Genomic DNA, 26,779 nt, shown 5'->3' with positions numbered 1-26,779 from the left:
TTCAAAAATGCTTTTTATCGTTTGACCACCCTTTAAAAATTCATTTTTTCGTTTGCCCACCCTTAAAAAAAAATATTTTCGTTTGCCCACCTCTTAAAACTAAATATTTTCAAAAAAAAAGGTTTGACCATCCTTCAAAAATGCTTTTAATCGTTTGCCCACCCTTTAAAAATAGTTTTTTTCGTTTGCCCACCCTTAAAAAAAATGTTTTCGTTTGCCCACCTCTTAAAAATAAATATTTTCAAACAAAATCGTTTGACCACCCTTAAAAAAAAATAATATATTTATATATATAAAAATTATAATATATGATATACATATATAACAATATAAATATATTTGGATTTTATCGTTTAAACACCTCTTAAAACTAAATATCTGCAATTAAAAACAAGAGAGAACGCTATAGTCGAGTTCCCCGACTATCTGATACCCGTTACTCAGCTAGTGAAAGTGCGAAGGAGTCTTCAGCACAGATAGTTTTTGGCGGTTTGTGGGCGCTAGAGTGGGCGTGGCAAAAAGTTTTTTGGCAAAGCGATAGAAATTTAAAAGACTAATACAAAAATGAAAAAATATCAAAACATTTTTCAAAAGTGTGGGCGTAGCAGCTTTGGGCGGTTTGTGGGCGCTAGAGTGGGCGTGGCAAAAAGTTTTTTGGCAAATCGATAGAAATTTATAAGACTAATACAAAAATGAAAAAATATCAAAACATTTTTCAAAAGTGTGGGCGTGGCAGTTTTGGGCGGTTTGTGGGCGTTAGAGTGGGCGTGGCAACATGAATCGACAAACTTGCGCTGCGTCTATGTCTCAGGAGTCAGTATGCTTAATCTCAACTGTCTACCTTTTGTAGTTCCTGAGATCTCGACGTTCATACGGACAGACAGACGGACAGACGGACGGACGGACAGACGGACAGACGGACGGACAGACGGACATGGCCAGATCGACTCGGCTATTGATCCTGATCAAGAATATATATACTTTATATGGTCGGAAACGCTTCCTTCTGCCTGTTACATACTTTTCAACGAATCTAGTATACCCTTTTACTCTACGAGTAACGGGTATAATTACTTTCAGTAAGTTGTGGCGCCAATTCACACGCACACGTGTTACTTGCCGCATTGACAATGCATACGTACATATTACAAAAACAATGTTGTGTATTCTGCTTATTCTTCACTAGTTCCTTATGCTGAGCAACAACAATTTCATATGCTTAACAGTTAATTTGCTGTTCGACTGAAAAGCTACATAGCTAGAAATTAGTCGTACGTTTCGTTGCTAGCAAATTGGTTCATATACATACAACCCAGAAACCAATGTATTATATAAAAAAAAACAAAAAACAAATATGTGTTTGCTTTACCATAAAATTATCCAACCTAATTTGGAGTTTTCATAAGCATTAAAATTATGTATTTTCATTTCTTATTCAATTTGATTTTTTCAGTGCAGATAGCAGAACCGATAATGTGTATGTGTGTTTTATTTATATGCATATGTTGGTTATAGGCAAAGGTACCTCCTGTCTTTGATCGTTTCTTGGGAGTAAGAAAGAGAAAGAGAGATTTCCAAAATTAATTATTTTTAAGAAACAATTAATAAAAAGAACAATTTTTAGAGGTGAGAAAAAATCAATTTTTAAAGGGTGGTCAAACGATAAAAAGCATTTTTGAAGGATGGTCAAACCTTTTTTTTTGAAAATATTTAGTTTTAAGAGGTGGGCAAACGAAAATATTTTTTTTTAAGGGTGGGCAAACGAAAAAATGAATTTTTAAAGGGTGGTCAAACGATAAAAAGCATTTTTGAAGGATGGTCAAACCTTTTTTTTTGAAAATATTTAGTTTTAAGAGGTGGGCAAACGAAAATATTTTTTTTTAAGGGTGGGCAAACGAAAAAATGAATTTTTAAAGGGTGATCAAACGATAAAAAACATTTTTGAAGGATGGTCAAACCTTTTTTTTTGAAAATATTTAGTTTTAAGAGGTGGGCAAACGAAAATATTTTTTTTTAAGGGTGGGCAAACGAAAAAATGAATTTTTAAAGGGTGGTCAAACGATAAAAAGCATTTTTGAAGGATGGTCAAACCTTTTTTTTTTAAAATATTTAGTTTTAAGAGGTGGGCAAACGAAAATATTTTTTTTTAAGGGTGGGCAAACGAAAAAATGAATTTTTAAAGGGTGGTCAAACGATAAAAAGCATTTTTGAAGGATGGTCAAACCTTTTTTTTTGAAAATATTTAGTTTTAAGAGGTGGGCAAACGAAAATATTTTTTTTAAGGGTGGGCAAACGAAAAAATGAATTTTTAAAGGGTGGTCAAACGATAAAAAGCATTTTTGAAGGATGGTCAAACCTTTTTTTTTGAAAATATTTAGTTTTAAGAGGTGGGCAAACGAAAATATTTTTTTTTAAGGGTGGGCAAACGAAAAAATGAATTTTTAAAGGGTGGTCAAACGATAAAAAGCATTTTTGAAGGATGGTCAAACCTTTTTTTTTGAAAATAATTAGTTTTAAGAGGTGGGCAAACGAAAATATTTTTTTTTAAGGGTGGGCAAACGAAAAAATGAATTTTTAAAGGGTGGTCAAACGATAAAAAGCATTTTTGAAGGATGGTCAAACCTTTTTTTTTGAAAATATTTAGTTTTAAGAGGTGGGCAAACGAAAATATTTTTTTTTAAGGGTGGGCAAACGAAAAAATGAATTTTTAAAGGGTGGTCAAACGATAAAAAGCATTTTTGAAGGATGGTCAAACCTTTTTTTTTGAAAATATTTAGTTTTAAGAGGTGGGCAAACGAAAATATTTTTTTTTAAGGGTGGGCAAACGAAAAAATTAATTTTTAAAGGGTGGTCAAACGATAAAAAGCATTTTTGAAGGATGGTCAAACCTTTTTTTTTTGAAAATATTTAGTTTTAAGAGGTGGGCAAACGAAAATATTTTTTTTTAAGGGTGGGCAAACGAAAAAATGAATTTTTAAAGGGTGGTCAAACGATAAAAAGCATTTTTGAAGGATGGTCAAACCTTTTTTTTTGAAAATATTTAGTTTTAAGAGGTGGGCAAACGAAAATATTTTTTTTTAAGGGTGGGCAAACGAAAAAATCAATTTTTAAAGGGTGGTCAAACGATAAAAAGCATTTTTGAAGGATGGTCAAACCTTTTTTTTGAAAATATTTAGTTTTAAGAGGTGGGCAAACGAAAATATTTTTTTTTAAGGGTGGGCAAACGAAAAAATGAATTTTTAAAGGGTGGTCAAACGATAAAAAGCATTTTTGAAGGATGGTCAAACCTTTTTTTTTTTTGAAAATATTTAGTTTTAAGAGGTGGGCAAACGAAAATATTTTTTTTAAGGGTGGGCAAACGAAAAAATGAATTTTTAAAGGGTGGTCAAACGATAAAAAGCATTTTTGAAGGATGGTCAAACCTTTTTTTTTGAAAATATTTAGTTTTAAGAGGTGGGCAAACGAAAATATTTTTTTTTAAGGGTGGGCAAACGAAAAAATGAATTTTTAAAGGGTGGTCAAACGATAAAAAGCATTTTTGAAGGATGGTCAAACCTTTTTTTTTTGAAAATATTTAGTTTTAAGAGGTGGGCAAACGAAAATATTTTTTTTTAAGGGTGGGCAAACGAAAAAATGAATTTTTAAAGGGTGGTCAAACGATAAAAAGCATTTTTGAAGGATGGTCAAACCTTTTTTTTTGAAAATATTTAGTTTTAAGAGGTGGGCAAACGAAAATATTTTTTTTAAGGGTGGGCAAACGAAAAAATGAATTTTTAAAGGGTGGTCAAACGATAAAAAGCATTTTTGAAGGATGGTCAAACCTTTTTTTTTTGAAAATATTTAGTTTTAAGAGGTGGGCAAACGAAAATATTTTTTTTTAAGGGTGGGCAAACGAAAAAATGAATTTTTAAAGGGTGGTCAAACGATAAAAAGCATTTTTGAAGGATGGTCAAACCTTTTTTTTTGAAAATATTTAGTTTTAAGAGGTGGGCAAACGAAAATATTTTTTTTAAGGGTGGGCAAACGAAAAAATGAATTTTTAAAGGGTGGTCAAACGATAAAAAGCATTTTTGAAGGATGGTCAAACCTTTTTTTTTGAAAATATTTAGTTTTAAGAGGTGGGCAAACGAAAATATTTTTTTTTAAGGGTGGGCAAACGAAAAAATGAATTTTTAAAGGGTGGTCAAACGATAAAAAGCATTTTTGAAGGATGGTCAAACCTTTTTTTTTGAAAATAATTAGTTTTAAGAGGTGGGCAAACGAAAATATTTTTTTTTAAGGGTGGGCAAACGAAAAAATGAATTTTTAAAGGGTGGTCAAACGATAAAAAGCATTTTTGAAGGATGGTCAAACCTTTTTTTTTGAAAATATTTAGTTTTAAGAGGTGGGCAAACGAAAATATTTTTTTTTAAGGGTGGGCAAACGAAAAAATGAATTTTTAAAGGGTGGTCAAACGATAAAAAGCATTTTTGAAGGATGGTCAAACCTTTTTTTTTGAAAATATTTAGTTTTAAGAGGTGGGCAAACGAAAATATTTTTTTTTAAGGGTGGGCAAACGAAAAAATGAATTTTTAAAGGGTGGTCAAACGATAAAAAGCATTTTTAAAGGATGGTCAAACGATTTTGTTTCAAAATATTCAGTTTTGAGGTATGGAAAATGCTGAATTCCTTAAGTGCTTATATTTTCTAAACTAAAAGTTTTTTCAAAATTCTAAAGGGTGGTCAAACGTGGTCAAACGATGTTATTTCGATTAAAAAAAAAAAAGTTTGAAAATATTTAGTTTTGAGGTATGAAAAATGCCTAATTCCTTAAGTGCTTATATTTTCTAAACTAAAAGTTTTTTCAAAATTCTAAAGGGTGGTCAAACGTGGTCAAACGAAGTTATTGCGATTTAAAAAAAAAAAGTCAACTTTTTGAAGTTCGAAAATTTTCGAAAATTTTCGAAATTTCATATCTTGAAAACTGGACGTGGTCAAAAAAAAGTAATTGGTGGTCAAACATGGTCAAACGATGGTCAAACGATTCCACCTTTCAAATTTCAAAAATTCGATTTTTGCAGACCCAGCTTCTTTGAGCTGTATAAAGTACCTTCTGTTCCCTTCTGTTCTATTATTCTCCTTCTTCTCGTCGATACCTGAGAAGATACTTGCCACACGCAGCTAGCCGATATGGAAACCGCAACTTGAACTCAAGTTGCGTTCAACGCGTGCCTCCAACCGCAAAACAAAACGAAATAAGAAATGAGCTTCATGGAAATATGGAAGACAAACCGGACAATAAAATTATGAGTTATATTTAAAAAACGTATGCGATGTTTACAGATTATGTAATTTTGATTAAAATATTCATATTGCATTTAATTAGTGTCAAAACAAGTTTTCTTTTTCTCTATTTTGCAATAGTGTTATGGATAATAATACAGAATTATTATTATATTAATATTAAATTTTAATTTCCAACAAAATTTTCGATTCAATCAACTAGTTCAACTTGAGAGGTTCTACTCTAATCTCCAAACAAATTGGGTTTGGTCGTGGTATATTCCTCTCATCTAGTGCGTTAAACAATACGACAATTTTATGTCGTCCTCTAAGAAGAGGTCCACGAAAATTCTCTACTTTTAGCATAAGATCGAAGGGCTCGTGTACCAAAACGGTCTGAAAGAAAACGGAATATTGCAAAATATTGTACAAACAAAATGGTATAGTGGCTTGTGACACCAAACTGGGTTTACTCCTTTGCACACAAGAATACAAATAATCTGTATCCCATATAGGATTGCTATTATATTCTACCATATTTGGTTGTTAAATGGCTTGAACTACACTTACTGCAGGCCCTCTGAGGCAGTTCTTTTCCACCTCATGGCGATTGGCAATGAACCTTGTCCAATATCTATACCAATACTGGCTCTTGTCGTACATGATGGAGCAAAAGTTTTGGGTGGCCATGCTAAAAACAGTCGGCTCCCAAGAACCGCGGTTGAAGTGAAAGAAATCAAGTCTTGCCTACACGGATGCAAGAGATTTGATATTAAAATCGAGGATTATTCTGAAACTGAATTTCTTTTACAGTAATCCGATCTGTGGGCTGCACATCCCACACGACAGTGGCGTTCCCGGAGACATGAAGTATATCCGCTTCCTGGTCTACTACAATATCGTCAAAATTGACTGCCTGGCGGGCGTGTATGGATCCGGGCGGACCGTCAGTGCACGGCGAAAATATGTCCGGATCCTCGAGCAATAAATCGTAATCAGTGGCCCAGGAATTGATCACTCCAAATAAGAGCAGCAGCACAAATATCATGATGACCATAGAACCGAAAAGTGTCAGATCCGAACCCTTTATAGCCACTGCCACAATGGTATTGGGAATATTGTTGATCCATACAACATTATAGCATGATTCCCTTTCTAATCATGGTATGCCATCGTACATCGATTCAACATGCAACAATGAAATAATCATCTTGTTAATCAGAAATTGTCAAACTGTAACAATATAATTGGCATATCAACGCCAGTAGGCCTTGGAAATACTCGTGCTTAAACATTGTAAAACAAGCAATTGTAATAATAACAAAATAAGTGCGAACTAGAAATTGGTATACCGATAGAGAATGGCAAGACAATTAATAAAATGAAAAAGCCGAAAACATTTTCCAAAGTGTTGGCGGATAGTTTTTGGGTGTCGTAGTGGGCGTGGTAATCTTCTGAAACAAAGTTGCGTCTACAACTCCACCATCTGCATGCCTAATCTTATCGTTATAGCTCCCGAAATCACACGGACAAGCGAGTGGACGTAAAAACGGTCATGGCCAGATGTACCCGGCTAGTGAACCTGATCAAAAATATATATACTTCATAGATTCGATTTTCCTGTTAGATTAGATACCTGTTAGAGGATACCCTCTTACTTTTCGAGTAACAGATATAAAAATCTGTTCTAAAAGCACAGTACATTTTCTTTGGAAGTTATCTTAGTTAGACAGATAGTTAATATATTTTATTTTCGAAAAATGTAGATCCTGCGTTTATATTTTTTGTTAGATTATTAATGCCGCTCCTTGAACAGACTAAACCATGAGTTAGTTTATCTTTTCGGCTTCTCCTCTGATTTCGAAGCAAATAGAATTACGGCGCGGTACGTCCATCTCATCGACAGCCTCAAAGGTGACCACAGCTTTGTAACGACCCCTTAGAGTGGCGCCACGGATGTCCGTTAGACGCAGCTGCAGATCGAATGGATTGTGCATCAGAACGGTCTGCAATAAAATCCCAAGTTTGAAAGCACTGCGCAAGAGATTGACTGTTTTGATTGCAGGTATAACTCACACCACGCGTTTTAAAGCATTTTTCCATCACCTCATCACGGTTCGAAATGTGTTTGGTCCAGTACTTAAACCATGACTGATTCTCATCAAACATTGAGGCGCAGAAATCCGGCGTGGCCATGCTAAATATAGTCGGTTCCCAGCTGCCTCGGTTGTAGTGCATTAATGCAAACCTAGCCTTAAGAGCAATTGCTTATTATTCAGTGTATCTCGCTTCAGAAAGGGGGGAGTTACGGATATGCGATCTGTGGACTCCACATCCCAGTTTGAGGTGAGACTCTCGGACAGGTGAATGATGTCCGCGTCCTGGTTGAGTACCAGATTGCCAATGTCGAAGGCATCGAGAAATCCAATCGATCCGGGCGGCGGTTCGGTGCAGGGTGAGAAGATATCAGGGTCCTCGAGCAACAGCTCGTAGTCCGCGGCCCAGGAACTGGCAATGCCGAATATGAGCACCATGAGAGTTTTCATGATAACAATAGTATCACAAGGTGGAATGGGACCCTTTTATAGTAGCTACCATCATTATTCCTTCTATCATGGTACGCCATCATATATCCACTCGACATGCGACAAAGTTACAACCATTTTGTTTGTCCGATATTATTTCAAATCGACATTTAAGGCAAGAAGCTCATTTTAACGAGGCTTCGAGGGAACCAGTGTCAATGTAAATTGTCGTAATTCACCAACCAACACAATCATTCCCTTTAATCTAGTATAAGCAAAATACGAAAAGGTTTTGGCCAATAGCGTCACAATTTTGAAGCGAAGTAGGCATTTCGATTGTTATACTTGTAACACGTTGTTCTTGGTTCCATATGTTGCCAAATATAGAATAAAATAATGGTAAATGGTAAACACTTTCTAAAGATCTCGCTCCGTTAAAAATGTGGTTTTTTGCATCGAAAATTAAAGCAAATATGAAATATTTCTTACATTACATTACATTACATTAACTATTCTTACATTAACTATTTTGCATGATTGGACGCGACAACGACATATCCACAACAAGTCAAATGAACACATACCGCAATTTAATCACAGCATGTGAATCACAAGTACAATTTCATATTCATTTTAATTAACTACCCTTTAATTGCTGTTGTAGCTGACATTATACGTACATATGTACATGCAGAGCACTCGGCACACATCAGTCTTTCCACATTAACAGCGGAAACAGCATCTAGAATTGTTCCCGCAAAGCTATTTACGGAATAATGCAGAGTAATTAATACAGCTAATATGATTCTCATGCTCTCCAATTGCTTGTGGACGGGAATGCATTTCGCATTCTTGTCTGATCTCAGATTTCACTGTCTCCATACAAACATATGGGACGAATTGCATGAGCTGCAATATGACCTGCGTCATATGTTTGCCCCGAGATCTGAACACAATATTATTTGCATAATTCATCCATTTTTTTCCAAACAATACATTTAGCCAAAAACAATTGTACACACAATTGTTTCCAAAGCTTTAGGACCTTGCCCCACATATGACATGCATGATGGCATCCTGTCCATATCCTGTTCGGTGGCGCAGTGAACTGCCACTTCCAGACGAGATTCAGCCTTGAAATGGCTTTCAAAGCGCAAACGATATTCGCGAGAAAAAGATGGAAAGCACACGCGACATTGTCATAGAAATGAAAGCAACTATGTGTGCTGCCATAAATAAAAACTCATTTGGTCTCGACTATAAATAAACAAATAATTAAAATGTACTTTCGTTTTGTAGCCTATACAGCCACAGGCGTAAACCAAACGCAAAGTATCAAAAATGCAATTAAATAACTCTTTTAATAAAATACTATAGAAAAAGATAATACAAAAATTAATTTCGCCCAACGTGGGGCTCGAACCCACGACCCTGAGATTAAGAGTCTCATGCTCTACCGACTGAGCTAGCCGGGCACATGTGAAGATCTCCGATAAAAGCTCTCATTTGGTAAGAATGGTTAAGAATCATAAATTTATATTTATAGAATTAAATGGATCAACATAACAACATCATAAACCTGCCCAAAAACGCTAACAGTCAAAACTCCCGAATCGTGATGTTCCCAGTAACTAGTTATACCCGTTACTCGTAGAGTAAAAGGGTATAATAGATTCGTTTAATTTACTAATTTATATAATATATATGTATATATTTATAATTTATAAATTAGTTAGGATAAAATCAATTGAAAAACGTAGAGCTAGAAATAATATTTTTAAAATTTATTAAAATCATAAAAAAATGCATCGCCCAACGTGGGGCTCGAACCCACGACCCTGAGATTAAGAGTCTCATGCTCTACCGACTGAGCTAGCCGGGCATGTGAATATGGTCGCTGGCTGTCAAAACGATCGAAAACTGAATAATTTTAGATTTAAACCTATTAAATAAGTTTATGAAAGTATTGGTTCTACAAGATAAAAATCATTTTCAGTTACATACAAGACGAAATGATATTGTCCAGTCTCTCGACTAACAGACCATGTTAAAAGAACATTTGCATTTCGATAAAGATCAAGCCAAATGCTGCTTACAAGCATATTTATCTACCTGTTTTTAGATAATTCCATTCAGCAGTTTTTGACCAGTAAACTAAATCATATATAAAAAAGACATTTACATATATAAATATACATACATGTGCACATCTGATTTAAACATGATTAGTTAAGTAACGGGTATCTGATAGTCGAGAGTGCCGACAATGAGTTATTATCCATTGATTATTATACCCGTTACTCGTAGAGTAAAAGGGTATACTAGATTCGTTGAAAAGTATGTAACAGGCAGAAGGAAGCGATTCCGACCATATAAAGTATATATATTCTTGATCAGGATCGATAGCCGAGTCGATCTGACCATGTCCGTCTGTCCGTCCGTCTGTCTGTCTGTCCGTCTGTCTGTCCGTCTGTCTGTCCGTCCGTATGAACGTCGAGATCTCAGGAACTATAAAAGCTAGAAAGTTGAGAATAAGCATACAGACTCCAGAGACATAGACGCAGCGCAAGTTTGTCGATTCATGTTGCCACGCCCCCTCTAACGCCCACAAACCGCCCCAAACTGCCACGCCCACACTTTTGAAAAATGTTTTAATATTTTTTCATTTTTGTATTTGTCTTGTAAATTTCTATCGATTTGCCAAAAAAACTTTTTGCCACGCCCACTCTAACGCCCACAAACCGCCCAAAGCTGCCACGCCCACAATTTTGAAAAATGTTTTGATATTTTTTCAATTTTATATTAGTCTTGTAAATTTCTATCGATTTGCCAAAAAACTTTTTGCCACGCCCACTCTAACGCCCACAAACCGCATAAAACTGCCACGCCCACACTTTAAAAAAATGTTTTAATAATTTTTCATTTTTGTATTAGTTTTGTAAATTTTTATCGATTTGCTAAAAAACTTTTTGCCACGCCCACTCTAACGCCCACAAACCGTCAAAAACTGTCAGTGATGAAGACTCTTCTTCACACTTCCACTAGCTGAGTAACGGGTATCAGATAGTCGGGGAACTCGACTATAGCGTTCTCTCTTGTTAAAATTTGTGTTTATAAAACAAAATATACTGATCGCCCAACGTGGGGCTCGAACCCACGACCCTGAGATTAAGAGTCTCATGCTCTACCGACTGAGCTAGCCGGGCAGGTAAACGAATTCGCTGACTGTCAAAATTCGCGAAAATATATGAAATGGTTATAAACAGATTCGTTCTACAAGATGTTCGGCTAATATTTAGTTTATAAAAAAAAAATAGTTTAGCTAAGATCAGTATCAAAACTGGAACGTGCAGTTTTGATACTAAGGCAACATACTTACTTTCGTGCCAAAATATATACGCCCCCTTTTGAATTTATAAAATACAATGATTTTATCAAAATGTATTGCACAAACTCAATTAGAATCATTGACGACCCGAAGCTGTAAATAACGTCAGTTTTTGGCACTTTGCATCCATCCTCATACCGGAAAACTTGTTAATATGATTGTTTTACGATCTTGGTTCTCCAAGTCATCTGTTTGGCTAAAGCGACTGAGTACCAGTTAACATTGGACGACGATGGCTTTCTAGCACCTTGCGAGAATCAGCCTGACAACCCTTTTAGTTTGGAAGCGATATTGGAAAGTTCTTCTCTTACAATACACAGCCTTGGTTCTAAAGTTCGAATTTAAGGAGAGCACAAGGTGGTCTTTAAAGATGTCCATCCAGGAGACACATTGAAAGTAAGTCCCTAAAGAAACTTTTGCGAAGAAACCAATTGAATATCCCTCAGATGTTTGGTCAAGTCTATCGGCTGGAAAAGGGCACTTGGCAGAAGACTATGCTTACCGCCAGCTCCAATAACTTTTGCAAAAACATGTTTGATAAGAACCAATACTTGTATAATTTCTGGACAAAGTATATTAATAACTCCGACGAGATCAAGGAAAAGTGCAACTTAAAGCGCCCAGTGTTCATTTGCGTGGAGTTCCGTGGCACTGCAGAGCACCTCTAATCACGACAATTTTATATGCATGCTGAAAATACAGCGAAACACCATTAAAGTCTATAATTGAGCACATCAAACCAGGTGTCCATGAATATGTATTACGCGGGGCATTACACGGGTCGCTAAAAAGCTGTACGCGAACTTCTGAACTTCTGTTCAGTTCATCATGAAATCCATAAGGAGTCGGTCGATGCAACCGGACTGGATCGCAGAGCTGTGCCAGGAGTCCTCTATCCACGGCATGCCCTACATCGTACGCAAAAATCTCCACTGGACCGAGCGCCTCTTTTGGACATTTATAATCCTGGGCTCGGCTTACTACGGCATCAGCAGCTGCCTTAACCAGTGGTACCGGTTCCGGGACAACCCACTTGTCTACGAGTACGAATACCTCTTTGGGCTTCGCAATTTCTCCCACGTGGGGATAACACTGTGCCCCAGATATCACGATGAGGCGGAGATCCCAAGGCTTATAAATCAGTGAGTTTTTTCATATAATAATATAATTAATATAATATTTATTATCAAGAACTTGGGGAGTGGATCCCAGCAAAGACAAGGAAAAAGCAGACTACTATAGGAAGTTTCTGCTTACCATCAACGGTCTTCAGTACTCCACACTGGAAACGCTAATACCCTTCGAGAATGATTCCAGTTTGGACAATGTAAATTACTTGAACATTTTGCTGGAGCTGCAAAGAAAGATTATAGCAGTTGACATCCCTGTTGTCCTGGCGCCAATCATTACTGAGGTGGGTTTGTGCCAAACATCTAGCCAGTTAACCCGGTACGGAAATCCCTTCGGCAATCTGTAAGTCTAACTGTAACTGTAAGACTAGATAAAATGAGCCATTGTAATACATTTTATAACAATGCAACATTTCTTTAGTTTCAAGAACATAATTCTGAAATATTCCTTAGAAAAACTATGGATGTGGACCCGATGAAACAGTGCGGCTTTTTCAGTGATTGCATCACATCTTTAAAGCCTTTTAATAGCATTATGGCCCACCTGGTTCTGGTAAGCAGTACTTATGATTACTTTCGGAAATACACTTTAAAAAGCAATCAAATTAAAGTACCTTCATGATGTCAACGAAATGATGCTACCTGACGACCTGCGAACACTCGTTTTTGATGCTAAAATTGCAAGCTCCAATGTTCTCGATGTTATGCTACATCCCACATCGGCGGAAAGTGAGGTGCGAAATCTACCGGTGGCATATCGCAAATGTCGCTATAGCAACGAAAACAATCTTCAGTATTACAATGTGAGTTTAAGACCTTTACCTAATGCGTCCAATCTAAAAAGCAAGAAGTCCTTGTAGCCCTATCACCCAAGTCTTTGCAGACTGGAGTGCCGAATCAAATGGGCCCTCAGCCTATGCAACTGTAAGCCCTATTTCTACGTAGCAGCTCCCAAAGCTCCGGTCTGCAAAGTATCTGGAATGGTCTGCCTAGCCCGCTCCAAGTGGCTTGAAAGACCCTGCGATTGCTTTCCGTCGTGCCGGGAGGGTACTTTTAACATCTTCGAAGTTAATCAGCAAGGTGGGGTGGGTGAAGAAATGTTGTATCCATAAGCCCCCAATTAATACAATTTACCCTTTCTTCAGGGCGATGTGAACTACACTGGCGAGAAGTTCGAGCGGACGCTGATCATCAAGCTGCACATTGCTAAGATGGGTATGAATCGCAGGGTTGTATTCAGCACGGATCAGTTGATTATGTCCTTTGGTGGAGCCATTGGCCTCTTTCTCGGAGCCAGTTTCATGACTATATACGGCCTAGTGTACCTTTTTCTCACTTTTCTAGCTTATAAATGCAAACACAGATTTTTTGCCAATTGACTTTGGCACTATATAAAATTGTAATGGAGCAACTTTTTTGTTTTTTGGTCATTCAAATTCAATTTTATTTTACATTTGTAACGGAAATGCAAATATCTGCCCTAAGTACAGAGGCCAACAGATCAATTTTCAAAAGATTTGTATGTAACAAAAGTAAAAATAATCAATAATAAAATATCCCATGTGTTGTACATTAAAGAGAGAAACGCTGAATAAAAACGTTGTTAATCGTTGGGGAAAATTATGTTACTCGTACTTTTAAGGGTATATTTTAATACGTAATACGCGAAAGCAAGACCCATCCTCTCTACATTTATTTCAATGTATAAAGATCGTTGCTAGGGAAATCATGATATTTTTTTAAGTATTCAATGAAAGCCACCGCACATAAAATATTTACATTAACAAGAACATCAAGTAGCACCAGTTGTTTCACTGAGCGTACATTATCTTGCAAAGTAAACCCGAAGCTCATGAAATTGGTATAAACCAAACAACACCAGAGAGGTTTGATGTTCCGGCCGGACATCGTAAGCAAATTAAAGTCTCGGCAAATGTTGCAGGGCCACAAGGTGGAAGCCGCAAAAGTGAAGAAAGCGACGCGTTCAGTTCGGTTCAGCTGGGTTCAGAGAGCAGAAAAATTTCACTTTTGCATAAAACTCATAACGAAAACTGCAGTGCGTTTTTTAACCGTCTTCGGTTACCAACCGACGATGCATCGCGATGGCGCAGCTAAGATTTCCTATTATAAAATGTGACAATTTGTCTGCTTATCCGGCGATTACTCGTCAGCCACCGTACGATGGAGTGGTTCAGCCTGGCATCTCCATCCCACACACTTGGCCCAAAATGCAGCCAACGAAGCAAAGCGGTTGGCTAAAGTTAACAACCTTTTAATTTTGTTCGTTTTTTGATTCCTCTTCCACATGCGTGGATAAACATTGGGGCGTCCTAGCAACTTGAGAATTAGCCGCGTTTATTTGCCGGCTATCTGCGGGTATCCCGTTAGGAAAAACTATTTCAGAATGAAATGAGCAAATAATGTAAGACTTTACGCTTATTGAAGTTGCGGCAGCCTCAAAGAAGTTTCTGTTTCTATCTTGGCATGGGAATAAATTTGTTCTGGTCTGTTGCCAAAAAATAAGAATGGTAGAAAAACCAAAGTCAGACGGGAAGGCAGTCAAGCAATTAAAACGAAACTAATTTTAGTGCCTATGCTACTGCACAGCCTTCTAGCTTTAGACTTCACCTTTTAGCGCACACCGGGGGTAAATGCTGCCAGCTCTTTTCGGCGGCTCATTTGAAACTTCTACAACTTTGTGACATTTGCAATGGCATTTGCCAGCTTAGCAAAAGTTGGCCAGCGCATCTGCCCACAAAGCAATAACGCCGGCTATCTCTAGCCATGAATCAGGCCAAAACCAGAGCACGGCAAGGCAGCAAGAATTACCTGGTAAGGTGATCCGAGCACAGGCGAATGTATGTGGCCATGTAGCCATATTGCACATGCTGCGGCGGTACGAGTGTGTGTTTCTGCTCTAGTTCACACTTAGGTTGGAAAACACAGAAAAAAAGCCGCAACTTCTGCACAATTGCGTGCCGAACAATTTTCAAATTTCATAAATACAAAATGCACTCGCCCGCATCTGACAGCAATCTTCTGCCTGCAAAGTTCGGCTCACACTCCCCGAGGGTAGTCGCTCTCCTATTAATAATGAGCTGCGGGCGGGACGGCGGCGCCATTCATCTTTTCTCTACCCGTCACCAGTTTATTTCGGTACTATGCCCGCCGACAGACCCAAGACAACGAATTCCAACACCTGTCCGTCTGTGCACCAGACGACTGCGGGAGAACTACAATCACAATGTGCTAAAATGTAATTTTCCTCGGAATAACAATTGAAGCAAAAACGACGGGAGATTTAAATCACAACCTAAGAATGCGCTGACAGTCAAGGAAAAAAAGAGCTTCACACAGCTTCAATTCATTAAAAGTTTTCAATATACACTCAATATTCAAGTAATAGTTTCAACTCATTACGATAGCATTTGTGTTTAAACGGTACTATGCACGTCCGATTTGAAAAGCCACCAACAATATTGAAGTTTCTGTTCATCCGATTGTTATACAAATGTAATGTAAGCCAAAAAGTGGAAGTAAGATGGAAGTGTTTTACCTGCCTTAAATTCTTGCGTTTAAGTCATAGACAGCTATCAGTAGACACATAACATCCTATGTCATTATGTTATATTTGGAAAGCCCGTTTTTATTAATTTTCTATCAAGAGGCTTTAGCCTCTCAAGATAAAAATTTGCCCACTCCGAGACACCGAGCGCACGGCGTTAATTTACGCTTGTTAAATGAAATTGCCTGGTTATATAAGCACAATAATCATTATGTAAGAAAGTTGCCCCAAATGGCGTCATGGATTCCGTAAAAAAATTATACCACAGACTGGGCAGATAGCAATGAAATCAATTAATGATAAATAAAAACAACAAAAAGTTCGCGGAGTAAAGTTTTGTGTTTCGAAACGGGCTGTAGATAAATGCGGAGAATTTTGTTCGACTTTCATAAATTCTATTTTGCAGTTTTATTGCTTGCCATTCAATCAATTAGAAAAAAAAACCAAAGCGATTTTGGTTTTAAATTAGAGGAAGTATACATTGTAAAGCAAATAATAACTGCATTAATTTATCGCTTTGTATCATAATTGCACCTGGTTTTTGTATCTTCGCTCTGGCCTTGGCTGATCAAATTTACACTCACTTACACTCACTTACACGTTTACACTCACTTACCAATTCTGTGAGTTCTTGACACACTGACAGGAAATTGAGACAATCGTATGGCCGGAACAGTTTGTTTCTGTTAAATGACGCCTGACCCCGTGATCAAGTACATATACACATATGTATGTATATATGCTTCCCCAAAATGTTTTACAGTTCCAGGAACTCGTATACGAAAACGAAACATTCAGTTGTGGGGCTCGTGTTTAAAATTACATTGCACTTCCGCAGAAACTGTAGAATAAGAAGTGAAAAACTCACCTTCATGTCATTGATAATCTGCTGAAACAGACTACCCAGCGCGGAGCTATCGCGTTCCAGACTTAGATCCATGTTTTTTAGTGTTAGCTGGTTTTGCAGGTATGTATGTCGATTGGTTTCGTTCGTCGTTCAATTACTCGGTATCAGTTTATTTGGGTGACTTTTATTTTTTGTTTTCCTCCATTTTGATGGGAAAGTAAAAGCTATTTCAATATTCCTTTTGTTGTTATCTGAAAAAGAGGGAAACATAATAATTTATAAGTAACCACGCTTTACAAGCAGATTTACACACACTTCCAATCGAAATCTGTCTCATCTCGCGTAAATCTCTGAAGTTCGTCGCACCATACGACTCTCGTAAATTATCAGAAATATAAACCAGAGTCTTTCCAAACAAGCAATTATGCATAATTAGGCTTATTAATATACGACTTCTTGATGGAGAGTGGGAGTTCCTTGGTGGCGTAGGCGCAGTACAAAACTTTATTTAGGGATCGTTGACCCAATTTGATAGTGCCTAGAGTGCGTGAGTGTGGGGCTCCGGCTGATATGACTCTTTGATTTATTGCGCATGCAGCGAGGCTAAATGCTAATTATTAATTGATTATTGATATGTCTTCCAACAAAGTACAGGAAGTGACACAATTTACGGGCTGTGCAATCAAAACTCCGGACCTGAGACCCATGTAAACGACTCTCGTAGGGGAAGTGCAATAGTTTTGACCCATTTGAGAGTGTGCTGTACGTGACTAATTTTATGGTGCTTTCAAAAGTGCAGATAGGTCGAGAAATCTAACGCCAGCCAGCCTAGGAAGCAATTAGAGGTGTTTTATGTGCAGGTACTTCCACTCGAGCAATAACCTTCGACCGGGAGGAACTGGCCAGTCGGCTTTAAGGCCGCATCTCTTCAACTCAGTTCTTTTTCGGTTGATTGCGACATTGACGGAAACTCTGAGGGAAGTTATTTGGGTACAAGTGCTTGTTTGTCCCTGTGTACGTCAGTGCAACTCTGTTGCACTTAGAAAGCGTTCACAATAGACACTCAAGCGTGGAGGAAGCAAAAGCCCAGTGATAAACAGACGCAACAACGAGTACTGATTGCCCAGACTGGGTATCTTTCGCCTATGTTAGTGTGAAAAGCAGAAGAAAGCATCAAAGAGCTAGTTTGTCGGAAAAGAAGGAAAGCAAAAGAGTTCTCCGACTAAAAGATTACTAGTAGTGGAATAACGGCATTCGGAACCTAAACAATAAAAACTTCTATCTATATATGTAAACTGTGAAGATACGAAAATTTCTTGCAGTCATTGATAAGTATATATTTAGTCTGAATACATAATTAAGTTCGAGTACTGATCATAGTACAAAGTTGATGTAAGGACACGCATCATAACCATTGAAAAGGCAAGAACCTATATTAAAGAGTCCAAATATACAAGGTAAACTTAAAGGAAATCCTATGTCTAAAGATCTGAAAAATTAAACTACATTGTTTCAATGCACAACTAAATGGCTTAAGGTAGCCATCTTAAAATAGTCAAATTGGTGGGCTTTTAAGATAGATGTCCCTAAGTACGGGGTATCTAGACGGGTCATACCAAACTTGCAGCGAAACAGACAGACGCACAGCCTTTCAAGCATCGTGGAAGTCACAAGTAGACTTTCAGCTGCTTCTCATTTTCTTCGCTCGCTTCTTTTTAGCTGAATAGTGTAAATGACCTCTCGAGATAAAATTGTGGCCACAACGCAAACGATGACAGGCCCGCTTTGTTGTCGCGATTGGTGTTGTTGGTGCTCTTGCTGTCGCAGAGTTGCAGTTTCCTTTGCAGTACGGAAATAAGTTGTTGTTGTTTTCGGCAATTGAGTGCTTTAAATCTGGTTTAAGAGGCATATAGTCAGGCATATAGTCGGGCATATGTATATATACACGAAACATTGACCCAGTTAAGTGGATGCATTTAAATCATAAGCCCAAACTGGTTAGACAAGTAGTGCATGCTCATATTGGGTCCACGTGACATGCGGCGGAAATAGGAGCTTTTCTCAGCATAGAGATGAACTCGCTATTGCGGGCTTGGGAAATTCGCTTAAAGCATGGGCCACAAAACCAGCCTAAGGTAAGGTCTGCAGATCGTGATGCGATCAGGGAATCTGTTTCGGCAGTAGCCAGTCCAAATTGCCAAATCGTGCAATAAAAACAAAAGCAGGAAAACGACAATTTCGCAAAGTAGCTCAAAAAGAAGAGCAAAACCTTTTTCCCGGCCCCAAGCATGGAAAATGGGGCATATTGTGTAAGGGGAAGTGGATTGGAAGCGGAGCATCTGGCTTCAAAGACAACCCGCGTAAAATCTCGCTCAAATGTCAAGATGATGACGCTGTGGTGTTGTTCCTGCTACCGATGATTATGGTGACTCTGGATGCGTTTTAGTTAAACTACGCATATTAAATATTTTATGCCGTTGTCTGAGCGACTCTATATCTGCGGGTTTTTGAAGATTGCTGTTGAAACAAACGGAAGCTGCTTTGGTTGAAATGGGGAGGAAGTGGGAGCGCACCAGCGAGGGAATCCTAAACTCGTAAATTACAAGATTTAAATATTGCTAGCTTTCCAAACGCGACCTAATAGCGCTGTTCTATTGTCTTGGCCGCATCTGTACCCGTCTGTACACCAATTATGTTGCATGCTGTCGGGATTTCTGTTGCAGGAAGTGTTTGACTGACGGAACGGGAAGCTGAGAGGGGCAAGTGTGGCACACACTTTTCTCAAGGGCGACAGACAGACAGATTTTCTGCCGTTAATTGCTTACCAAAGATGTAAGCACACGCACCGCCGTTTTTGTCCCATTTGAATTCCCCCTTTGGACATTGCGCTTGTTATGCGTAAATGCAGATGAACAGTATTAGGGTGGACCAACAACGTGTTGCAGCAATAGCTCTGAAGACTAAGCCAGAACTAGGGAGTACTTATAATCCTCTTTAGCGCACCTATCGCATAATGACTCAATAAATCTGTTTGAAACCACTTTCTCAGCTCTTCTAAAAATAATTACTGCTAACTTATGCATTCAGAAAACATAAACAATGAAGTAAGTATACGAACAATTTTGTATTTCTTTCATTTAAATGAAAATATCTATTACAATTGTCCATATTTCTAAAAATCTATTTAAAACAAGAGAGAATGCTATAGTCGAGTTCCCCGACTATCTGATACCCGTTACTCAGATAGTGAAAGTGCGCAGGAGAGTCTTCAACACTGACAGTTTTTGCGGTTTGTGGGCGTTAAAGTGGGCGTGGCAATAAGTTGGAAAATCGATAGAATTTTACAAGACTAATGCACAAATGAAAAAATATCAAAACATTTTTCAAAAGTGTGGGCGTGGCAACATGAATCGACAAACTTGCGCTGCTTCTATGTCTCTGGAGTCTGCATTTTTCTAGCTTTCTAGCTTTTATAGTTCCTGAGATCTCGACGTTCATACGGACGGACGGACAGACGGACATGGCCAGATCGACTAGGCTATTGATCCTGATCAAGAATATATATACTTTATATGGTCGGAAACGCTTCCTTCTGCCTGTTACATACTTTTCAACGAATCTAGTATACCCTTTTACTCTACGAGTAACGGGTATACAAATTGTTTATTGAAGAAAAGTGAAAATCTGAATGTCCCATTTTCAGCCCTCCACTTTAATGCACAGCCGGAGACTTTCCTATCCACTCTGCCCATAATGTTCTGTTTTTCTTAGGCTGTGTCCCATAAGTTCTGGTTGGGATTTGGTTAAAGAAATAATTTTACAGCTGTCTAGGGATTGTATACTTGGAAATGTGAAGTATGGGTCGAAAATCTCTAATGTCAGGTTGGCTTTTAGCAGATTAATGTGTTGTAAGTTGTACGTAAAGCGATACGTTGTAGCCGGCAAATTGTGCATCAGCAGCGGAAGGCCCGTCATGACTTTACACTTTCACCAACAACTACGGGTAACAACAACTTGACACCAACACATGTGGGCATCTGTGGTCAGCCCAGTGTCGAGATGTCTTGGCCCTTGGTCTGATATTGGTCTGGGGGCCTGGGGATCTCTCATCTTGTGTACGGGGTCTTGTCCATCTGATCCGTGGTTAGGAAAGCGCCGATCATCGAATGAAATGTGTCGAGTGGTCGCGCGATGAAAAGAAAATGGAAAGAACGCATAAAACGATGATAATCAAAAGATCAAGTTTTATATGAACGGAATCGGCAACGTCACCAGCAGAAACACATGTTTATCTATGGGTTTCTATCTTTAGCGTCATCTGTGCTTTGCACTGCATTTCCTATTTGATGTTTCTGGGATTTGTGTTTGTGAGGGCATCTGCTTTAGCTCTCTTCCCCCAACTGCCGCACCGCCCACCTTCCCCATCCACAACGCGTATGGCACGTCATTACCCCAAATTTTCTATGAATAAAATATAGCGAAACGGAGTGTTTACTCAGTGTTTATGTTTGCGAGCATGCCTTGGGAAATATCTGTCTATTTCTCTCCTAAGGCTACTTTGATTCAAATTTTATTGAATTAACTCGCGGGCTGCGCATTCAACACGCTGTAATATAGGCCAATTCATCGATAATTGAAGTTAATAGGCATCCCACCTTGATAGGCTTCACTATCTAATCAGTAGCACTGTAAATACGCGTTTTTCTGGCCACGAATGTGGAAATCAATGGGTATCGATCGGAAGTTAACAGGCAGCTGAATCTGCCCCAAGAAACTAAAACTCTGGAGAATGTGGAACACACAACTCATTTTGCAACGCAAACGCCCACAAATCTGTAAACACAACTGCCCGCCCGAAATAGACTTTCGGCATTTCGGGGCCTTTACTCGATTTGTGCATAAATTTATAAGTTTACACATGGCAAGGCAGCCGAAACGAAAATAAAGTCGAGATACACAACATGACCCATTGGCGAACATGGCGGCGGGGTGTTTCTTTTCCAGCGAATTTCCACACAAAATTCAGCAGATTAGTTATTTGAATAGAACAGTATTTGGCTAGGATATTGCGTACTAACATAACCAGGTGTAGTGTGCCCTACTTTAAAGATTTTTAGGAACTTTTAATTTAATATAAAATGTATTGCAACATTAGATGCTATGTCAAAAGAAATTAATAACACATCGAAAACATATTTATCAATTACCCCATTAAAGCTTTAAACCCACTTCTCTGTTTGATTTTCATTTTTTTTAGGTGTACAAGCAATTAAAGATTTGTTTTTCCAGCTATTTTAATCTTTTAAATAACGAATAAAATAATACTATCACATTAAAACAAGAGAGAACGCTATAGTCGAGTTCCCCGACTATCTGATACCCGTTACTCAGATGGTGAAAGTGCGCAGGACACACAACACTCACAGTTTTTGCGGTTTGTGGGCGTTAAAGTGGGCGTGGCAAAAAGTTTTTTGGCAAATCGATAGAATTTTACAAGACTAATACAAAAATGAAAAAATATCAAAACATTTTTCAAAAGTGTGGGCGTGGCAGCTTTTGGCGGTTTGTGGGCGTTAGGGTGGGCGTGGCAAATATTTTTTTGGCAAACCGATAGAAATTAAGGAAACTAACACAAAAATTAAAAAATATCGAAACATTTTTCAAAAGTGTGGGCGTGGCAGTTTTAGGCGGTTTGTGGGCGTGGCAACATGAATCGACAAACTTGCGCTGCTTCTATGTCTCTGGAGTCTGCATGCTGAATCTCAACTTTGTAGCTTTTGTAGTTCCTGAGATCTCGACGTTCATACGGACGGACAGACGGACATGGCCAGATCGACTCGGCTATTGATACTGATCAAGAATATATATACTTTATATGGTCGGAAACGCTTCCTTCTGCCTGTTACATACTTTTCAACGAATCTAGTATACCCTTTTACTCTACGAGTAACGGGTATAAATATTTCTTTACACTGAGATAAACCACTGTTCTCTGTTCTCAACATGCTCTCAACTCATTGGAGTTCAGCTATTTCAGCTATTTTAATCTTTTAAATAACGAATAAAATAATAATAGCACATTAAATATATTTCTTTACACTGAGATAAACCACTGTTCTCTGTTCTCAACATGCTCTCAATTCATTGGAGTACGGAAAATCTCGACAACTCGATGGTAATGTGGGTAAATTTGAATTAACTAATTTTAACAAAGGCCCGAACATTGTCTATCATTAACATCAGAGCCACTCACACTCTCTTGCCGGCGTTTTGGCCATGGCCAATGGTTATTAATGAATAACTGGAGTGCCGTTAGACGGCACATGTTACTCCGTACTTTGTCATGTTTGTTATGTTCTTGTTTGCTGGTTCCATCAGCACGTTTTGTTCTGCTTCCTCATGACAGCTTTGTGGCCATCAGCATTGGGGATTTCTCTGCCTTTCTCCGGCCTTTCCAGTCTCGTTAGCGTAAAAAGTATTGCCAAGCTTTTGTTTCTCTTGCATAAGAAAATGCCAGTTGCTCAGACGACCCGGAGAATTCCACAGGCATCTTGGCTTTGCTAATTTGCCATTCCCGCCATCACAAATACTAATCACTAATACACTCGCGGAAAAGAAACAAGAATTGAAGGAAATACAAACCCTGAACCCTTGACATTTCACCTAGGAAAGCGATAAAGTTGTATACTTTTTAATGAGCTCATTCCAAGTGAAAACCGCTTGAGGCAAGTCTCGAGTTGGATTAGACACGATTTTCATTAAGACGATCCCCAAAAATCAAAAGTGGTTACGAAAAATTCCACTCGAGTGGGCGATCCAGCAGTCTCTAGAAGCGGACTCATTCAAACTCAGATTCATTCACACAACAAGGAACGCCCATGCAGTATACCAATAAAACGAAAATACTTTTGTAAGTGGGCAGCAAAAAACTCGAATTGCAGCAGCAAAATGCTAAACAATGCAGACATTCAGTGAGTCAAAATGTTAAGTTTTCAGCCGTTTTTTCTTGTTTACCAATTAAAAACTGCTGTTGCAATATATTGACATACCTGTAAAAGGAATAGCGGTTCCGAAAAGCAAGTGCTAAATGTTTCATGAATATGTATCAGATATTTGGCCATTTAGTGGGAAATCGGATAAAATAATGAATGGGAACGAGAATTTAAAAATTCCAAGTGTTATTAATTTTTTCCAAAACCATCAGTGCACAACTAACAGTTAACGTGTTTTCTTTGTATTGGCCATGCTCTCCTGCTTGGACAAGATAGTGTTGTTTCTATGCAACGGGGGTGCGGGTTTGTCAGGTGCAGCGGCCTTTCTGCATAGGACACAGTATTTATTTATATTCACTGGTATTTGTTTTCCTCCTTTCGGGCATTTTTGTTTGCATTTTATTAAGACGCAAGTGCCTGGTTTCTGTTTATATAAGCGTGGTAAGATCGCCGAAAAAAATAACTCTCACAAATACGAACTGTTCAGACTGTGTTTACAGTAGTTTTTACCTGTATTTAGTATTCTCTAATATAATTTCTTATTCATTTGTAATTTTTTGTAATATGTATAGCAAGTAAAACTTTCCCTCCAAATGGTACCCTTTCCTCCAAACGATCCTAGTATCAGGGCCGAGATAGTACCTTTTTTTGTCAGTGCTGGAGCAAGTTTCTTCCAAATGGCCGACAGCTGTTTGTGGCTAATTTTATCTTTCTTTCTGTTTTGGATTCTCTCGTTTTTGGCAATTGCACAGGTGCGGCAGTTGGATGGTTTGCGGATTGGGTTACTCCACGCGAATCATATAACCCAAGGCATTCTTTCGAATTTGAGTACCACTTTGTGTCTAAGCAGCGTATGCTGTATCGTACACATGTACACATATATATTATACGCTACTTAGACTTGGCGAATGCACCGCCTGATTTTCCAGGCCAAGCTGACGACGTTGCTCGAAAGTTATGCATCATTTGTTTAGACAAATGCGCGAGAAAACAGTCCGGGACGTAAACAAACCCCGGGCATACTATTTTAATAATTACGCTTATCAGCTCCATTCGACGGCGAGCACAAAAGTCGTTTGAAAGGTATGCAAAGAGAACGAGAGCTGCGATAACGGAGCCGGGAATGGGAACTCAACTTTCGAGCATTAAGTCCGCACCATGGGTGTCAACGTGCTTCTCCGGTTACTGTTGCGATTACGAGTTGAAAAGGACATAAAGCCTCCCCACGAAAACGACCCATGCGGAATCTCACAAAAAATTACCTCGTTCAGAAGAACCGAATTCAGGTAACAGTCCGAAGAGAAGTCCCTGCACTTGCGCAATTACCGCGCAACTTCAAAAGGGGAGTTGTGCACAGGGAAAACTTCATGGCAGTGCTTAAATCGCACAATTTATCCTCGTACGAATTTCTTGGACCGAAATGAATTGATTCCAAAACATTCACTAGCATTTATTTGGCACACTTAGGAAAAATCACTGATTTGGTTATGGTTTGAATTCAAGAGTTTTTTGAAAATGTGTAGTGTTTCATTTTACAAACCTAATTAATTAGATTAAATATAGATTATATTAATTAATTAGGACATTTTTGCAAATATTGGTAGCTGATTTTGTTATGAAAATATCAAAACAAATTATTATCAAAAATCCTTTTGATCATCTTTATAACATTTTTGATAAAACGCCTGTTTTTTTTAACGTGTATAACAAATCCTGTTTGTATTGGCTGTGAAAGGAGTTTTCGGTTCTCACGACCGCATGGAATGGGCACTGGAAGTCCTTGGACCCCATTTTTCACTGGAATGGAATCGGTTCAAACTTGTTGTTGGTCAATTGCAGCCTCAATTTCCTGCCCATCCATTTTCGTAAGCAACGCTCTTCGCTCCCCTCCCAACCCTATTAATTGGCATTATTAACCCACTCCACACTCGATTCTTGATGTTGTTCTTCTCACGAGCACCCTTGAAGGATACTTACGGTGCACTTCCGACTGGAAAATATACCAGGCCGGCTTAATACTATCGTTTGGTTGATTTTTCGGCCGACGATGCTGCAGACAATTAAGCAATGTTGTTTTTGTTTGCACTCCGGCAACCCATCATGTCCCGGTGATGTTGTTGTTGTATCATTGCATTTCCAGGCGGCAAAAGCGCACACAAAGGATAGAAGCGGGCGTGAGTGTGTGTGGGGTGTATTCTCCCGTTATCCCCCTCTATTTGCTCTCTCTCTCTCCCTATCTCTCTCCCACCCAGTTTCGTGTGCTTTGCCCTGCTTTTGCGTTTGCTTTGCTTTGTTCAAACTCAAACAAACTACCCCGAAGAACCGTGATCCTGACTGCCTTGTTGTTGCTGCTGTTGTTGTTTTGTTTTCTGTAATGTTATACACTCACAGACACACGTACACACACACACAGTGGGCCAGCAGACAGACGCTTAATTTTCCGTTTTCCTCGGGAAATCGCATACAATTATTCGCGGATTTTCGCACCGAATCCGACACTTTTCTCCGCTCGCATTTCGAACTGCACTTCCAATTGGTTCGCGCACTTCTTTCCCGGCCAGAAAACAGTTAGTAGCTTACCGCTATTTCCGTCCCGCCTACGACTGACTTTCCGAGTGCATTTTCGGTTTCCTTCGCTGCGAAAGGGATTCTCATAGACAAACAAAAAACCGTAAAACAACCGCGACCGATTCGTTCGAGAGTCGACTGTCTGCGTCAGTGTGGCCATCGCTTGTAGTTTGGAAATTTCGCGTCCGTAGTGCGACCATATCTAGAGAAAATAACTTGGCAGCGAGGTCACACTCGCTCTAACGAAGAGCCGGAAATGTTAACCGATTCTGTTAATCGGAAAGTTACCTAACATTCGAACCTTCAAAATTACATGTATGTAAATTTTTTAGCGAATTTTATGTTTACGAAGAACATAAAATATCATTTATATAACTAACTTTGTAAAGCTAAATATGGTTTCTGTTATACAAAACATTAAATGACTAATCTAGCTTTTTTGAGAAGCGTAGTTTCCAGAAAACGTAGTTGCAATATTTCCAAATTTCATTATAATCGGATC

At 38.4% G+C, this 26,779-nt stretch overlaps 5 protein-coding genes and 3 non-coding genes across 43 annotated transcripts in view; 2 read left to right on the top strand and 6 right to left on the bottom strand.

Annotated features, from left to right (window-relative positions):
* Positions 1 to 26,433, bottom strand: part of LOC122611437 (protein MTSS 2) — a 45,683-nt gene extending 19,250 nt beyond the window's left edge. For 34 of the 36 annotated variants that reach the window (XR_006325515.1, XM_043784507.1, XM_043784514.1 and 31 more), the window contains exons 1-2: positions 25,687 to 26,433; positions 16,739 to 16,968 (exon numbers count right to left, since the gene is read on the bottom strand). Coding sequence is in view for 35 of the 36 variants with exons in the window: in XM_043784507.1 (XP_043640442.1) it covers positions 16,739 to 16,810 (72 nt within the window). In the remaining variant the exon portion in view is untranslated. The remainder of the gene's footprint in view (positions 1 to 16,738; positions 16,969 to 25,686) is intronic. The other 2 variants (XM_043784508.1, XM_043784509.1) reach the window with 2 other exon arrangements.
* On the bottom strand, positions 5,362 to 6,319 carry LOC122611442. Its single transcript, XM_043784546.1, has 3 exons — positions 6,074 to 6,319; positions 5,833 to 6,009; positions 5,362 to 5,658 (listed from the first exon to the last, which is right to left on the bottom strand). Exons 1-3 carry the CDS (start codon positions 6,317 to 6,319, stop codon positions 5,482 to 5,484), a joined length of 600 nt encoding a protein of 199 aa, XP_043640481.1. The 3' UTR covers positions 5,362 to 5,481.
* LOC122611443 lies at positions 6,993 to 7,808 on the bottom strand. Its single transcript, XM_043784547.1, has 3 exons — positions 7,572 to 7,808; positions 7,339 to 7,515; positions 6,993 to 7,268 (listed from the first exon to the last, which is right to left on the bottom strand). Exons 1-3 carry the CDS (start codon positions 7,806 to 7,808, stop codon positions 7,092 to 7,094), a joined length of 591 nt encoding a protein of 196 aa, XP_043640482.1. The 3' UTR covers positions 6,993 to 7,091.
* Positions 9,190 to 9,262, bottom strand: Trnak-cuu. Its single transcript has one exon. It is a non-coding gene; the product is annotated as a tRNA-Lys (tRNA).
* Positions 9,597 to 9,669, bottom strand: Trnak-cuu. The gene has a single exon. It is a non-coding gene; the product is annotated as a tRNA-Lys (tRNA).
* On the bottom strand, positions 10,921 to 10,993 carry Trnak-cuu. The gene has a single exon. It is a non-coding gene; the product is annotated as a tRNA-Lys (tRNA).
* On the top strand, positions 11,338 to 11,843 carry LOC122611762 (the record flags this gene model as incomplete). Its single annotated transcript, XM_043785061.1, is given in 2 exon segments — positions 11,338 to 11,571; positions 11,622 to 11,843. Coding segments are annotated over 2 exon segments (456 nt in total), but the record flags the coding sequence as incomplete, so codon positions are not given.
* Positions 12,004 to 13,684, top strand: LOC122611759. Its single transcript, XM_043785056.1, has 6 exons — positions 12,004 to 12,317; positions 12,367 to 12,648; positions 12,759 to 12,858; positions 12,917 to 13,108; positions 13,166 to 13,390; positions 13,451 to 13,684. The coding sequence occupies exons 1-6, from the start codon at positions 12,004 to 12,006 to the stop codon at positions 13,682 to 13,684; spliced, it is 1,347 nt and encodes a 448-aa protein (XP_043640991.1).
* Positions 26,434 to 26,779: the final 346 nt, after the last annotated feature.

Source organism: Drosophila teissieri, chromosome 2L (assembly GCF_016746235.2).
Source record: "Drosophila teissieri strain GT53w chromosome 2L, Prin_Dtei_1.1, whole genome shotgun sequence".
In the NCBI taxonomy this organism is placed as follows: domain Eukaryota; kingdom Metazoa; phylum Arthropoda; class Insecta; order Diptera; family Drosophilidae; genus Drosophila; species Drosophila teissieri.
Note: the sequence above shows the minus strand (reverse complement) of the source record. Positions and strands in the feature narration are given on the sequence as shown.